At 36.7% G+C, this 16,937-nt stretch overlaps 1 protein-coding gene across 2 annotated transcripts in view; it reads left to right on the forward strand.

Annotated features, from left to right (window-relative positions):
• Positions 1 to 16,937, forward strand: part of LOC100869474 (potassium voltage-gated channel protein Shaw) — a 53,440-nt gene that overhangs the window by 18,899 nt on the left and 17,604 nt on the right. For both annotated transcript variants that reach the window (XM_086914184.1, XM_086914183.1), the window contains exons 2-4: positions 4,016 to 4,394; positions 12,281 to 12,475; positions 15,549 to 16,575. In XM_086914184.1, coding sequence (XP_086770310.1) covers positions 4,068 to 4,394; positions 12,281 to 12,475; positions 15,549 to 16,575 — 1,549 coding nt within the window. In that variant the 5' untranslated portion in view covers positions 4,016 to 4,067. The remainder of the gene's footprint in view (positions 1 to 4,015; positions 4,395 to 12,280; positions 12,476 to 15,548; positions 16,576 to 16,937) is intronic.

Here is a 16,937-nt window from a genome sequence, read left to right on the forward strand (position 1 = left end):
GAGCTATGCATCATCCATGAATCCAGATTCAGATCCAGAAACGCTGAATTCTATTTCTCACAACAATACCAGTCTCTGACTCGGCGTCATAAATCTTGCCGTCCTGACGGCAAACGTCCAACAGTTATGATCCGAAGCTCGAGCTAATAAAGAAGAGCCGATCTCTGGAATATCCAAGTTTCTTTTTTTCTTCTTCATCGTTACTCTCTCTTCGTAGATTTCTTCGACGAAATCGATCGAGAACTCGTGAGAGAGAGAGAGAGAGAGAGAGAGAGAGAGAGAGAGAGAGAGAGAGAGGGATATAGTCTTTAGATTTCCCTTGAATTTCTCAATTTGGTCGGCGAAAAAATTTCGCCGTATTACAAAATTGTAAGAGCAAGATGGAAAGTATATCAAAGTGTAAATACAAAATTTTCGTATCATATCGTTACTTTGTCGTTCTTTTTACTATTACAAGATATACGAATAAACGCTATTGTCACAAAGTAACAGAAATTGCGTTAACTTAAATTACATTGAGTTAGCTCAAAGTATAATGAGCTAGATGAGTTATGAATTTGACAAAAACGAGATAACAATGTATAGAAAATTTGTAGAGAGAGAACTGTTTAGATTTCCCTTGAATTTTTCAATTTTTTTATTACAAAATTTTAAGAGCAAGATGGAAGATATATCAAAGTATAAATATAACAAAGTTTTTGTTATATCGTTTGCCATTCTTTATCGTTTTTATTGTCACAAAGTAACAATAAGAAATTGTGATAACTTAATTTAAATTACACTTTGAGTTAGCTCAAAGTATAATGAGCTAGTTATGAATTTGATAAAAACAAGGTTAAGAATTTGTAGGAAATTTTTCAATTTTTTTATTACAAAATTTTAAGAGCAAGATGGAAGATATATCAAAGTATAAATACAAAGTTTTTGTTATATCGTTTGCCATTCTTTATCGTTTTTATTGTCACAAAGTAACAATAAGAAATTGTGATAACTTAATTTAAATTACACTTTGAGTTAGCTCAAAGTATAATGGGCTAGTTATGAATTTGATAAAAACAAGGTTAAGAATTTGTAGGAAATTTTTCAATTTTTTTATTACAAAATTTTAAGAGCAAGATGGAAGATATATCAAAGTATAAATATAACAAAGTTTTTGTTATATCGTTTGCCATTCTTTATCGTTTTTATTGTCACAAAGTAACAATAAGAAATTGTGATAACTTAATTTAAATTACACTTTGAGTTAGCTCAAAGTATAATGGGCTAGTTATGAATTTGATAAAAACAAGGTTAAGAATTTGTAGGAAATTTTTCAATTCTTTTATTACAAAATTTTAAGAGCAAGATGGAAGATATGTCAAAGTATAAATATAACAAAGTTTTTGTTATATCGTTGTATATTTTGTTTTATCCATTCTTTATCGTTTTTATTGTCACAAAGTAACAATAAGAAATTGTGATAACTTAATTCAAATTACACTTCGAGTTAGCTCAAAGTATAGTAACGAGCCAGACGAGTTATGAATTTGAGAAAAACAAGGTCTTTAGATTTGAATTTTTCAATTTGGCCAAAAAAAAAAAATGGCGAGAGGAATCGCGGTGACAATCGACGATCACGGGGAAGCATCATCTCGTCGCCGGGAGAAAAAAACTTGGCTCTCGTGTCGACGGTGAAAAAGCGGAGAGCATTCGTTAAAGCGACCGAAAATTAAATTCCGCGTTATTGATGACCAATGCCCCTATAAATCAAACTAACTGACAAAAAAGTGCTCGGCCGCGTCCATTCTCCTCCCTCCTCCTCCTCCTCCTCCTCCTCTCCCCTGCCCCCTAAAGTTTCCATTTAACGGGTGAAACGGTGGATGGTCGATATCGGTGTCGGCGAATCGGATATCACAGTGGTAAACACAAAGTTTCCCCGCCTCGATAAACGCGACACGCGTGTAACACACCGGGAATTTTCACCGGTTATCGAGGTGATAAAAATTACGAGGCGCGTTGTGGAACGCTCGTTGTCGAATATCGCGCCACTTTTCTTCTTCTTTTTTTTTTTTTTTTTTTTTTTTATAACTTTCATCCCGAATCACACACGATGTTTTTTGGAAAATATAGGAAAGGGGGAGAATTAGGATAGAATAGGAAAAAATGTATGTTTCGAAAGGCGAGGAGCGAAGAATTTTCCGATGGTGACAACGATAAAATCAGGGACTCGAATCTCTTAGGATTAGGGATCGCAACTGTGCCATTTCGACGACTCTTGGCAACGATTCGCGATGAAATCGGCTTACAGAACGGGGACGTTGAACCTCGTACAAGTGTCTTTTGGATCCGCTTCCAGGATCGGTGAAAATGTAAAATTCGTAACGCTTCCGTCTATCTTGCGCGATCGAATAGTTTTTCTGTCCTCTTTCCTTAACCCTTTCGCGAACAAACGATGCCACGAATCGAAGTTGAATTAGATTGAATTGAACGCTGAAAATCTATTTATCGAAGTGGAAGAAAAACGAAAAATTCTACGCATCCAGAATTAGCTTAAATCGGTGAATATCGTTCAAGGATGAACCGTCTTGGCGAATAGATGTTGTGCAGGGGCAGAACACAGAAATGGAAGAAAAGCTGAAGCGTCCTTGAAGCACAAGAGGTATACGTTCAAAGATGTACATAGCTCGATAGACAGAGGATTTCTAGTGGCAAACAATCGCGATTCGAGCCGTCCTGCTCGTCGTTTTGTATTCGGCCAACACGAGTGCTTGTCGTTGTGCCATTCCAATAACGTTTTTCAAATCAATATTCATTAGGGATCGAGTGTTGTTCGATACTATTGTGGCGACTTCGATTATCACGAGATGTAAGTAGAGGTAGGAACGATAATAATAAATTTGATGTAATAAATTTAACAAATTTAACTACTCAAAAAACACTGACGCATATGTACGTATAAAATAATTTATTTTATTTTATTAATCGCTGCTTTCAAAGTATAAAGAGATTAATTACAATCAGTGATGGGGAAAATTTAATAGTTGAAGTTACTAATAATGATACTTGCACGAGTTACTTTAATAATTTATTGTTCAAAATTGTTCGTAATAATAATCGCAAATAATTGTAATACCGAACGAGGTTATACGAGAAGCGAATCAATTATAATAGGATAAATGGTACTCGAGCATTTTAATAAGTAATTAACTTAAAGTAATTAATTATTCGAAACTTTCAACTAGTTACTTTTTCAATGGGTTAATGCCCAGCTCTGGTTACAATTATAATAGCTACGAATAAATGTTACTTGAGCATTTTAATAATTACTTAAAGCAATTTTACTCCATCTTACTTTTTCGATTTAATTAAATGCCCAACTCTGGTTACAACTGCAATTATTGTAGAACAATTGTATCAGCTTATAATTTTAGTAAACAATTGCTTAACTTTATACGAGATTGTTAAGTAGTTATTTTTTTCAATTTGAACTCTGGTTACAACTGCAATTATCGTAGAACAATTATAATAGCTTATAATTACTTAATTTTAATAAATAATTACTCAACTTTACTCGAGATTGTTAAGTAATTATTTTTTCAATTTAATTGAACACCAAACTCTGCAATTGTAGTAGCTACGAATAAATGTTACTTGAGCGTTTTAATAATTACTTAAAGCAACTTTACTCCATCTTACTTTTTCAATTTAATTAAATGCCCAACTCTGGTTACAACTGCAATTATTGTAGAACAATTGTATCAGCTTATAATTTTAGTAAACAATTGCTTAACTTTATACGAGATTGTTAAGTAGTTATTTTTTTCAATTTGAACTCTGGTTACAACTGCAATTATCGTAGAACAATTATAATAGCTTATAATTACTTAATTTTAATAAATAACTACTCAACATTAAGCGATTACTTTTTCAACTCGATTGAACGATTACAATTACAATTATCGTAGACCGACGAGAAGATAGTATATTTTCGACGAAGTAACGTAACGTGACGTTGCAACAATGATTGTGATTGCAGGCCGCGTGGGTTTCTCTGAGTCGGGACCGACGATAGCAGAGCCGCGATCAAAATGAGCATTCTAAACGCGGATTCGGAGAACCGCGTGACCCTGAACGTGGGCGGTATCCGGCACGAGACGTACAAGGCGACCCTGAAGAAGATCCCCGCGACCAGGCTGTCGAAGCTGACCGAGGCCCTCGCCAACTACGACCCGGTCTTGAACGAGTACTTCTTCGACAGGCATCCGGGGGTCTTCGCCCAGGTGCTCAACTACTATCGCACAGGGAAGCTCCATTACCCGACCGACGTGTGCGGCCCCTTGTTCGAGGAGGAGCTCGACTTCTGGGGCCTCGACTCCAATCAGGTGGAGCCCTGTTGCTGGATGACGTACACCCAGGTATACCAACACTCATCTGTCGCTTCTCCTTCTCTTTATTTATTGCCCCTTTATACTTTACTTTTTACTCGTCAGATCGGGTTTTATCCGCTTTGTGGATGCAGGTTGAATAATCCTTTTTCCTTTTTTTCGTTCAACGAAGTTTTCATTTTCACTGGGCTCATCTCTCGTCCAATTGTAATTGAGATGAACAGGGGAAATTAATTAATTATTCTCGAGGAAAAAACGCTCGAGTCGAGCTTTTTTTTTTTTGTTAGATATGAAAGTTTCGAAAGTTTTTTCAAAGTTTCGTTTTGTTTTGCGATGCGTTTCGTTGCTCGTTTCCCTTCGTTGCTGTTAAGTTATCCTCTCTCTCGAGAGAGAGAGAGAATTGTTGTTTATAAACCGAAAGAAGTGTAATTGAAAATTACAACAAGTAACGGGGATGGTAAAATATATCTTCGAAAATTTTCCTACTCTAACATTGTTTTTATAAGTTCCTTGGAGAGAGATTTTTTTCTTTTTGTTGAAAAAAACATTGCACAAACGTGGCAAGAAAAATCTGCATCCACAATCACACTAGTAAATACTGCATTACTTTATACAATACAATTGGAATGTGTTTGTCATGTTTGTTTATAATTATACTCCATTCAATCTAGATGAATAATAAAAAGCATTGCACTTACGCGAACGGTGCGACACAAGCATAGTTTATTCGATGATTAACAGAATCATCTTGTTGATCGAACGATGTACATACACTTGTCGTTGCACAAATCTTCATATTTCGCAATGATATTACGATATTACGAAAAATTATGATAAATCAGGTATGTCGCGAATGGTAGATGGAAATCAGAGAGTGTCCTTACATTCTTTTCTCCTCGTTTCCCCTTTCTCCGTTTTAAATTGCACGGTACACGCACAATTAATCGATCGATTTCGTGGAAACTAGAGCACGAGACAAGAGAATTGATGTTCTCCACCGCGCAAGAAGCTATGGAAAAAAAAAAAAAAAAAGAAAGAAAGAGATCGAAAATCACTCTGAACGAGGCTTGGAAAAATTATTGTATCGCGAAAATTATTATTATTATTATTATTATTATTATTATATACTTTTTTTTTTACATTCATTAATGTCGATGCGACGACGAGACACGTTGGAAATGCACGTTCAATCCATTTATAACAACGTCGAGAGAATATTTTCGAAAAGCTTTTTTTTTTTTTTTTTTTTTTTTTTGAAATATTCCTTCTCGAATGGAATAGATATCTGTCGGGTAAATCCGAACGATTGATAACCCGTTTATTAAAAATTTTCCAGCAACTCCGGCAAATTGACGCATTTTCGAGGGAAAACATCTCGTCGGTTGTTATTTCCTCGAAAATTAATCCCGCTATTTCCACGCCGCGAGAGCGAGAGAGAGAGAGAGAGAAAGCTGGTACTTCGATCGTCGCGGGATCAAACGAGCCGATCAAATAAATTGCATTTTGTTTCCTTCGTCCCGCTGTTAAGATAGATACACACCACCACGATATAAAATCGATAGAGCCACGTAATTAATTAATCGCCTCGAGTGGGTGAGAAATAAAATTGAATTTATCTGATCGTTTCCCTTTTGTCGTTGCCTTCCCGTTCTCTCTGTTATCGCTTCCTCGTGAAAATAATTTAGGAAAAAATGATAAAAACGTAGTTACAGAATAAAGAAAAAATAAATAAATAAATAAAGAGTAAAAATAGAGAACGAAGAAATTAAATGTTGGAAAAATTTTAATATCCATAACTTTCTCTCGCGTATTTCTCGTGAACTTATTCGTCGTCCATAAGTATCGAAGCAAAATGGCGGCCACTTTGACACAATTTGCTGGATTTAGAACGAAAGAGAAAGGGAAACGAGAAATTCGCGTCGTGGTAGAAAAGGAGAGGATTTTCGTCGTTGAATAAAGTAGACGCGATCTTCTTCTCGATCAAATGTATACGGCCATTCGTTTCCGTAGAACAAATCGTTTCTTTCGCTCGCTAAACTCTGAAAGATTTGCCCGATCCGAATTGGAGGAAATGCGTTATTGAAAAACAGGGAAAGAAATGTCAGGAATTTGCATAGGGGTGAAAGAAAAATATCGATATTTTCTCGAGGAAGAATCGTTCGATCTTGGCTGTAAGATAAAAAAAAAAAAAGTTCCCGAGAGAGGAGAATAAAGAACGTTCAAATGTTTATTCCGCGAACGAAACGCGGTGTCCGTGCGGTGATGCCTCTCGATCAATTTTTAGTGACGACGATACAAAAATAGGAAACGTTATTCCCACGTTTGAAAATAACAGAGTGATAAATCATGTGTGACCACGCGCTGCACACGTACGAATATGCATATGCGTGTAACATTATACGTTTCGTGACTGTGGAAAATTAAGATCCGTTATCTCTCGGCCGTCGTCGCGATAAAATCTCGTAACGTAAGAGAGGCATAAACAATATTATCGCTTATTAAGTTTGTTTCTTATTCTATTTAATCAGAGTAATGGAATTCGTCTAAAAAAAAGATTTCGATGACGTTCAATTTTTGATTGATTTGAAAAAAGAGAAATAATTATGCCCAACCATCGAATCGTCCCGAGGAAGCGAAAGTTGTTTATTGTCGCAATGAACGAAGAAAATGTTCGACGAATAACGTTGCATCACTTTCGTGCGAACGAAACTTGTGTCGCGCCATCTGCAACGCCATCTGTCTAATAATAAATTTTCCACCTCCCTTTACACACCGTCGTAAACTACGTATTTTAATATCAACAGATATTTATATAAGGAGACGCATCGATGTAACAGAGATATCAACACGTTAGCAATTCGATAAATTCACGCTGTGGCATCCGAGTGTCGATTCGAGTCGCGCCTATATATATACATCTCGCTTCCAATGTTGAAAGCGTCGATAACTTTAAACCATTTGCACTCGTATTTACATTTAAGAAGGTTACCAACCGAGGTAACAAAAGTCCCTAGAATTATATCATACGTATACTTACCAATGTAAAACATGTATGTATAATGATATAAAATGTAGGATGATGAGTAGCAAATGGTAGAAGAGAAAGGTAGAAGGAGATCACGGTTTGAATTTTCGAGGCGGGTCAAGAAATCGATGAACGCGATTCTCGATTCGTTTTAACGATCGTGCAAAGTGGTTTTCGACGAGACATGGGCGTTTCTGACCGATTAACCGCACGCCTCCTCCTCCTATACCATACCGTCTTCTAATCGGGGTCGTGTAGTGAGTACGTACTCGACGGTTTCCGGTTCTGATATACCGCATTCGCCAAAATCCAGTAACGACAAGGTTCCAGTAATATTCAAATGCGGGCCGCCGCAATCATGGCATACCATTCCACGAGTCTATCGTACATTCAACATTATCCAAATTGTCAATCGATGGCCAATTAGGCTCAAAGTATGGTTGTGTCTGGGAATTATTCGCGGAATCACGCGTCCGTGTTCACCGATTTCACGAGTTACTTTCTTAGTATATATATATATATATATATATATATACTTGAAAGAATTGTGAATTTATTGTTATTTCAGAAACGTGTTTTTTCTTTTTCACTGCCTTTCGAATTTCTCGTCGAAATTAAATTGAAATATTACGATATTGAGTATCACGAAAATAATCGCGATAAATTCATTCCTCGTTAAATCTTTATTTGAAAGAAGGGGGACAAAAATATGATAGCGGAAGAATTTTTTTAAACAACTTAAATAATGGAGTAATAAGCGAATTCGATATAGCTTGTTCTAGAAGGAGCCATGTAAATTTAAACATTGTGATACAAAAATGATCATAACTATGGTAATTTCATTTCTCGTTAAGTCTTTACTTTAAAAAGGGGACAAAAAATATATAATAGCGGAAGAATTTCTTTAAATAACTTAATAATAAAATTCGACATGATTAAAAGGGGCCATGAAAGTTTCGTGTACGAAAACATTGTGATAGAAAAACAATCATAACAATGATAATTTGATTTCTCGTCAAATCTAGAAAGGGGGACAAAAATGTAATAACGAAAGAGTTTTTTTTAAACAACTTAATAATGGAGTAATAATTCGACATTCGGCTTCTCGAGGGAGCTATGAAAATTTCTTGTATGAATAATCATAATAAATCGACTCCTCGTTAAATCTTCATCAAAAATATAATAGCGGAAGGATTTTTTTAAAAAACTTAATAATGGCGTAATAAGTGAATTCGACGTGGTTAAAAGGGGCCGTGAAAATTTCCCGTATGAAATTTAAATATTATGATATTAATTATCTTGTAATAATAATAAATAACATAATAAATTGACTCTTCGTTAAATCTTTATCAAAAAGGGGGGGGGGGGCAAAGATATAATAGCGGAAGAATTTCTTTAAATAACTTAATAATAAAATTCGACATGGTTAAAAGGAGCAATGAAAATTTCGTATTAAATTTAAACAAAAATAACTACGATAATTTAATTTCTCGTTAAATCTTTATCGAAAAAGGGACAAAAATGTAATAACGAAAGAATTTCTTTAAATAACTTAATAATAAAATTCGACATGGTTAAAAGGAGCCATGAAAATTTCGTATTAAATTTAAAATAAATTAAAATAACTATGATAATTTAATTTCTCGTCAAATCTTTAACAATAACGTAATAACGGAAGAATTTTTTTAAACAACTTAATAATGAAGCGAATTCGACATGGCTTGTCGAAAGTGCCATGAAAAATTTCTCGTATGAATAATCATAATAAATCGACTGCTCGTTAAATCTTCATCGAAAATATAATAGCGGAAGAATTTTTTTAAAAAACTTAATAATGGAGTAATAAGCGAATCGAAAGGTGAGCATCGTGAAACAATTTCGACATGGCTTCTTCGAGGAATCGAGCGCGCATGAATATTTCATACTCTCGACTTGCAATTATCGGTCGTTTTTAAAAGACGTATTAAAGTCTCGATAGCTCGTTTACGCTCGTTTAATAACTTCCTTCAGAAGCTATCGCGCAATTCGTCTTGACCCATCGTTAAAACCATGGGTGTATTCGCTATGATTTCGACGAGCAATTGTTTCCGTTGGGTAAACGTTGACTTTATAAACGACGAATAAAGTTATTTTTCGAAAGAATCGATATTTTAAGCTGCACGTGGAAAATCAGAATTGAACAACAGCATCGTTTTACACGGGATTAACGCTGTGCAATTCGTTAGAATGGGATGAAGAAATGAGAATTTATAGAAATATTTCGTGTGCGAAGAATGTTTTTCTATAAAATTAATTTAATTTTTCAAGTTATGAAATAGCAGATCATGAAAATTTAACGCGAATTCGTAAAAACGAGTATATAGAAGGAGTTTCGAAATTGAAAAACGCGTGAGTTGAACAGAATGTAATTTATTTTAATTAATTTACTTTCTTCGCTTCTATCATTTTTCTGCACCGTATTTGTTCTATGAAAATGTTTCCAGTTTTGAGTGAAATATCAGAAGCACGGTTCTCTTTTACGAAATAGTTGCGAGTTTGCCGTAGAAAACGATATAACAAAACATTTTTATGATAAACTTTGTTTATTTTTTTTAATTGAAGTTAATTTAAATTAACGTGTAATCATTTATAAAAAAAAAAAAAAAGAAAAAGAAAGAAACGTTATCAAAGTTTTCTGGATAATATGAAAAAATTTTCTACAAATAGCACATTTAAAGTATTCCAAAAGAATCCACGAATTTACATATTAATAAATCAAAAATCGAAAAAGCAATCTCAAAAAAAAAAAAAATCGAAACGATCCCCAGAGCTATTCACAACGCGACGAGAAAAATGTCAAATCAATTTAAAAAAGTTACGCCAAAAAAAAAAAATAATAATAAAATTCGCATCCCCAAAGCTAGGATTTTCACGCACGACGAAAGACAAGCAAATTCTGTTCCAATTTTAAAACCTCAATCGGTATCGTTCGATGACGATACGATCGAGTTGCAGTGAAACGAGGCCAATCGAAAAAGGAAAAGAGAAAGAAAGAAAACAGGTGATTAGGATTAATCGTGAGACGAAAATACGATTCCGTGGGAATGCAGGTTGAACAGTAGAAACACGGCTCGTGAACCTAATTCGTGCCTGATTCGAATTAATTACGTTCCTTGATTCGGTGACAGAACTGATAATTTGTTCATCAGTCGGTATAACAGGACGGCGATCCAGTGGCGATCAGGTGAAGAGAGAAACTGATTAAATCAGTGTGTTTTCCCCTCTCGAAAGTTGTTCTTCCTTAATTATTGTGTTAGCCTTGTATAAAACGCAATCAGTGATTGTCTCTCGGGCAGGAATATTAAATGTTTGCGTATGCAAATTGGAACACAGGGGAATCGAAGAGATTCGATTCCCGTGTTTCCATTATTACCATCTTATTACCTTTTTTTTTTTTTTTTTTTTGCGAGAATTTGAGAATAATGATTGTAATAAAAAATATATATACATAAAATTAGAAGAATACCTTTCGATTCTCGCAATTTATATTTTTTTGATAGATTATAAATGAATTCGATAGATAGCGATTCATGCATATTTAATCTTTTATATTCGAACAATTGATTTTCGAGAATCTATCTAAGCATGTTTCTAAATTTATCATACACGAAACGAGAAGACATTATTTATGCATAATTTTATTCTCCAATTCAACGCAAGGAACTTTGACGCTGGTTTCGAAGCTATCATCTCATTTATAAAATACGATCGAGAGCAAAGCAATTGTTGCCCTATAAACAATTCTCGATAAACACTCTAACTGTTATTCGTGAAAATCAAAAGCGTTGCATTAATAATATTCGCGATCGAGCGAACGGATACGTTTACGAGAATGATCGAAGCGCCAGCCTCGAGTGTTGGTCGCCAAAATAAAGAGGTAGCCGTGCACAATAACTGTGCTGTGATTCGGATGAAACGTGGAGCATAAGGTGGACAATCGAGTAAATTGATTGGGTCGGTTGGAAGAAAGCGTGCAAAATCGCCAATTCCACGTGGCAAGTGAAACGAATGACGCCACGTGAGTGGGGATCAGCTTCGAGATCGAAGTGCCTCCTTTTCCGCAAAACGCGTTGCTCATTGGGATGCGATTGGTGATCGTGTCGCGTTATAAACGAGGGGAGAGGCTTTTAATATAAGAAGCTTAATGAGAAGGGAAAACGAGATATCTTTACGTGTCTTTTTTGATTGCAACTAGAGAGATAGCTCGTTCAGGATGAAGAAAGAATTGAAAATGACTTTTTGGAAGAAACGAGAGGAATCCAATGATGCTTGGACGAGGAACGCAAATAGGAGGCAAAATCCGGATTGAATATATCGATCAAATCCTCTCCTTTTCCTCGTAATATCGAGTCTGTGTTCGAATCCTTTGAATCTAGAATGGGTTAAAAGAATATTTTCTTCCATCAACTGAGAAACTACAATTTTTATATAACATGGACATCTATAAATCCCTATATTTGTTGATGAATTAATCGCAAGGAATCACGTGTGTTTCTAGATACGAAAACTCAAACGAAACGTATCTTTCGCTCCCTCGCCTTGAAAATCCGATAGAAAGAAACGAGAAAGACTACGAGTTTCGAGACCAGCCGAGTTAGAAACGATCGTAAAATTTGGAATGATTTTTTTCTTCCATACGCGCGGTGTGTGTGTGTGTGTGTGATGATTCACGCTCTATATATATGTATGTATATTATACTTTGCTTTGCACGCGCTTTATCTGTGTCCCGAGGAAAGCACGAACAAAAAAAAAAAAAAAAAAGCACCCTCGAGAGAACGAGAGAGTTTCGCAGGTACGAATAACGATCGTTGTTGCATCCCTCCTCTCTTCCACCCCGACCCGCTCTTCTAGCATCGGGACACGCAGGAAACGCTGACAGTCCTCGACAGGTTGGACCTCGATACCGAGAAGCCCACCGACGAGGAACTGGCAAGGAAGTTCGGTTTCGAGGAGGCGTATTACGAGGGCACCCTCACGTGGTGGCAAAAGCTCAAGCCCCAGATGTGGTCGCTCTTCGATGAACCGTACTCCTCCCTTGGAGCCAAGGTTTGTATAGATATTGTATACCATTAATCACAAATACTTTTCTATATTTTTCCGTGTATATATATATATATATATATATATATATATATATATATATATATATATATACATATATTTGTTGATTTAGACGAGGTGAAGTTAGAGACGGGAGGTTGAAACGGTTTTGAATTCGTGTGCCTCGATTCGAAAATTAAATATCAAGTTTATATGGAATTTTTTTGATCCTTGGATGTCGATCGTATTATAGCTTTCGCGACCGAATGAAAGTTTCGATCTCTCAAAAAGAAGGGAGACGTGATATTAAAATTTTGACTTTTTTTTTTTTTTGGTGGACTACAAAGCTTGGTATCTCTGCAAATAATTTAGACGTTTGTTATTGATCCTTGGATATCGATCGTTTTATACCTTTCGTTTATCTCTTCGCGAGCGAATGAAAGTTTCGATCTCTCAAAGAGAAGGGAGAGGTGATATTAAAATTTTGATTTTTTTTTTTTTTTTGGTGGATTACAAAGCTTGGTATCTCTGCAAATAATTTAGACGTTTGTTATTGATCCTTGGATGTCGATCGTTTTATAGCTTTCGCGACCGAATGAAAGTTTCGATCTCTCAAAGAGAAGGGAGACGTGATATTAAAATTTTGACTTTTTTTTTTTTTTTGGTGGACTACAAAACTTGGTATCTCTGCAAATTTAATTTAGACGTTTGTTATTCAGGGCGTTGCGAGGATGTATTGATAAAATTAATTCGTCTTTAATGGCAACTATTTTAACCTCTCGTTTGTTATTATTATTATTAATTGCATCGATGACAATTGGTATTTTAACGTCAACTCTTGATCAAATGTTATATACAAGATATTCGTACGAGAAGAATTTGTTCTCTTAACAAGATTTTTAATCTTTGAATCGAGTTACAAGTTATGTCCAATTTATATTCATTCGTTAGTTTTACCAGTCGAGAGTTAACGTTCGATATTAATTTAATTACGTGTGATCATTGAAAATTATATAGCATTATTGTTAATGTATAATTATTATTAGTGCGTAGTTTTTGGTGTTATCGGAGGAAGGTGTATCTTTGTATTATTACGTACAAATCCAAGATTTAGAGTGTATATATATGGTGTAAATTAATTTCGACGCGGCAAAGAATAGTAAATTTTAAGTCCTCTCAATTTTCACTCACGAAGCGAGTCGATCGATTTGCAAAGTATTTCTGTGAAAAGGAAAGAAAAAACGTAATAAAGTTAATGGAAATAAATATCGATCATCTTGAAACCAATGTTTTTTGAATTCATAGTTTTTACAAAAATTGGCAAAAGAAAAATATCTTTCCACGATAAATTTGATTAAAATGTCTACGAGAGTTTCGCAAACGTGATTTCATTTCAAATATATATATATATATTTTTAGGTTCGTGAAATCTAGTGCAGTAATTAGCATAGTTATTCGAGCAAAGTAACAATACGTGTGCACGTATTTTTAAAATTTCTTTCGCAAAGACAGCTTTTCATTTGTTTCTTTTTACCGTTGATAAGGACAAAGAAGTGAATCGAACTGAAAAGTTTCAATTGTAGTGCACGGCTGTCGAAACGGCGTTGTAACTAACGTCGTTGCAAATAGGTTTACGTTCAATGAAAAAGTTGCTCGTGATAATAAACTTCTACAGAATTTCCGATACGTTCGCGATGCGGAAAGAGGAGAGGAAATATCTGCATACATTTTGCGCAATAAAGAATTATTTCGTCCATTTTTCGTCACGAAAGTATATATTGTTCGTTATAAAATAACAAATCGATACGTATCGATTTTGATTATATATTTAAATACAATGTAGAAACTGTTGTATGCACAAACGTGCATTAAGTATGAGGATATTGTATTAGAATGTATGGTTGGCAACATTACACGTTTAAACGTACCTCGATATAACTAACGCCATCTGGATTTTAATAATAATTAAATCGTTAATAATTACACTAATGACTGGTGTTATTCAATAATTCGTAGCTTTTGATATTATCGTTATTCAACGATTCGTTGTTCATCCGTGCTTGATAAATGTATATACGGGAATCGTCGTTGATAGCACAGTTGGAAAGATAAAAAAATTTGAAAATGGGAGACGCGTGGTTGGAATAAAAATTAATCTGTCGCTTCATCGGTTACATGGAGAACGTTCACGACGAGAAGTGGGATTAAATCAACGGCCAAGAAGGCGATTAACGTAATCCATTCGAGAATAGAGAATTTACTTTTCACGTTACATTCTTATTCCAGCTTTATTTTCATTTCATCCTGTCCTTACCTATGTCCTCCCCCTATTGTATCGCCTCGAGTTCCTATTATCCTATTCCCCGCGTGAAGTTGACGTGAAATTGTTACAATACCTTTCTCAATTCGTTCCCAGGAACACGATGATTACTTTGGCTCGCGATACGTGGCATTGCAAAGAGGCGAAACGAAATTAAAATACAAAACGAATGGAATGCGATGCAATCTTTTTAACGATATAAAGAACGATTAAGATTTTTACTTTTTTTCCGCCCCCCCCCTCCTTTTTAAGAAAATCGAATAATTTCTTCCACGAAAATGCAGAAAAAAAAAATACACCAATATCGTTCATCGACCAACGTTCGACTCGAACGTTTCTTCCGAAGAAAGATCGTATCACTTTTGACTCTTGTTCCAAAGAGAGAAGATTCCTCTGCGTGGAATCGCGACTTTTTTTTTTTTTACCAAAGTTGGCTAAATTGAACCCCTCGTCGAGTGACAATCCTTGCCGACATTTTTTTTTTTTTTACAACCTATTCGAATTCCCCTGTTAAGTTTCTCCAACGAAGCGCCTCGTTTTTCTTTCTTTCTTTCTTTCAAAATTGTCGGTGACGCGTTTGAAACAACATTTCTCGCTCTCCAATAAGCGCGTTGGGTAATAAGGGGAATCAAGGGAATTAATAATAATAAAATAGAGGCGATACGTATATATATATATACAAGGCTTCACTCTATTTCTTTCGATAGGAAGGAGGAGCGTGAATAATAAAAGATTGTTGGTGTTAATGTTGGGAAACAGGTGATCAGCATAGTCTCGGTCCTGTTCATCTGCATCTCGATCCTGTCGTTCTGCCTGAAGACGCATCCGGACATGCGGGTGCCGGTGATCGTGAACCGTTCGGTGAACACGGGGAACGGGAGCTCCTGGGCGGTGGACAAAACGCACACGAACGCTCACGACTTCTTTTTCTACATCGAGTGCGTGTGCAACGCCTGGTTCACCCTCGAGTTCCTGATACGGATCACCGCAAGCCCGAACCGGTGCGTGTTCATCAAGAGCTCGGTGAACCTGATCGACATGGTCGCTACCCTGAGCTTCTACCTCGACCTGGCCCTCCAACGCTTCGCCTCCCACCTCGAGAACGCGGACATCCTCGAGTTCTTGAGCATAATACGCATCATGAGACTGTTCAAGCTGACACGCCACTCGTCCGGCCTCAAGATCCTGATCCAGACGTTCCGCGCATCCGCCAAAGAGCTGACCCTTCTTGTATTCTTCCTGGTCCTCGGCATCGTGATATTCGCGAGCCTGGTCTATTACGCGGAGCGTACCCAGTACAATCCGAAGAACGACTTCAAGAGCATACCGTTGGGCCTGTGGTGGGCCCTGGTCACGATGACCACGGTCGGCTACGGGGACATGGTGCCCAAGACCTACGTGGGCATGTTCGTGGGCGCCCTCTGCGCCCTGGCCGGCGTGCTGACCATCGCCCTGCCGGTGCCCGTGATCGTCAGCAACTTTGCGATGTATTACAGTCACACGCAGGCGCGAGCCAAGCTGCCCAAGAAGAGGCGCCGCGTGCTTCCGGTCGAGCAGCCGAGGGTCCGGGCCGCGCCGCTGGGCGGAGGGGTGGCGGGCGCGCAGGGGCCCCCGGCCTACACCCAACACCACCACATGCACCCGGGTGGGCCCGCGTCGGGGGCCGCCCCTGGACACGGGCAGACGCCCGGGATCGGGTGCATAGGCGGCCAGGGGCCTCAGAACAGACGGATGAACGCCATCAAGACCAATCATCCCAAGGATGTTTCGTTCGCCGCGAAAACAGGTAAGTTCTCCACGCTTGCTCCATCCTCGATCCCTCTTCTTTTTCCCCCCCGGATTCCTCTTTTCTCTCGGGTTGAAAAATTGTTGGAAAGTGGAATTTCCATTTATTTGTTATCGATCGTATCGTATTTTTTTGCGGTCAATTTGTTGATTTTTCTTAATTTATTTTATCTTCGATTGTTTCATTAGATACGTTATTATTGTTAAAGTTGATAATGAAAATACTGGAAACGAGTGCTTTTATATAAAAAAAAAGTGAGGATAGGAAGGTAGGTTTTATCACAGGATGCTATTAAAGAAAATAGCCGACCATTGATGGATTTCGAAGCCATACCCATTGTGCGATCGCCCGCTCTTATCCAC

This window comes from Apis florea, unplaced genomic scaffold (assembly GCF_048593485.1).
Source record: "Apis florea isolate Af1SG1 unplaced genomic scaffold, ASM4859348v1 contig_3585_pilon, whole genome shotgun sequence".
NCBI classification, from domain to species: domain Eukaryota; kingdom Metazoa; phylum Arthropoda; class Insecta; order Hymenoptera; family Apidae; genus Apis; species Apis florea.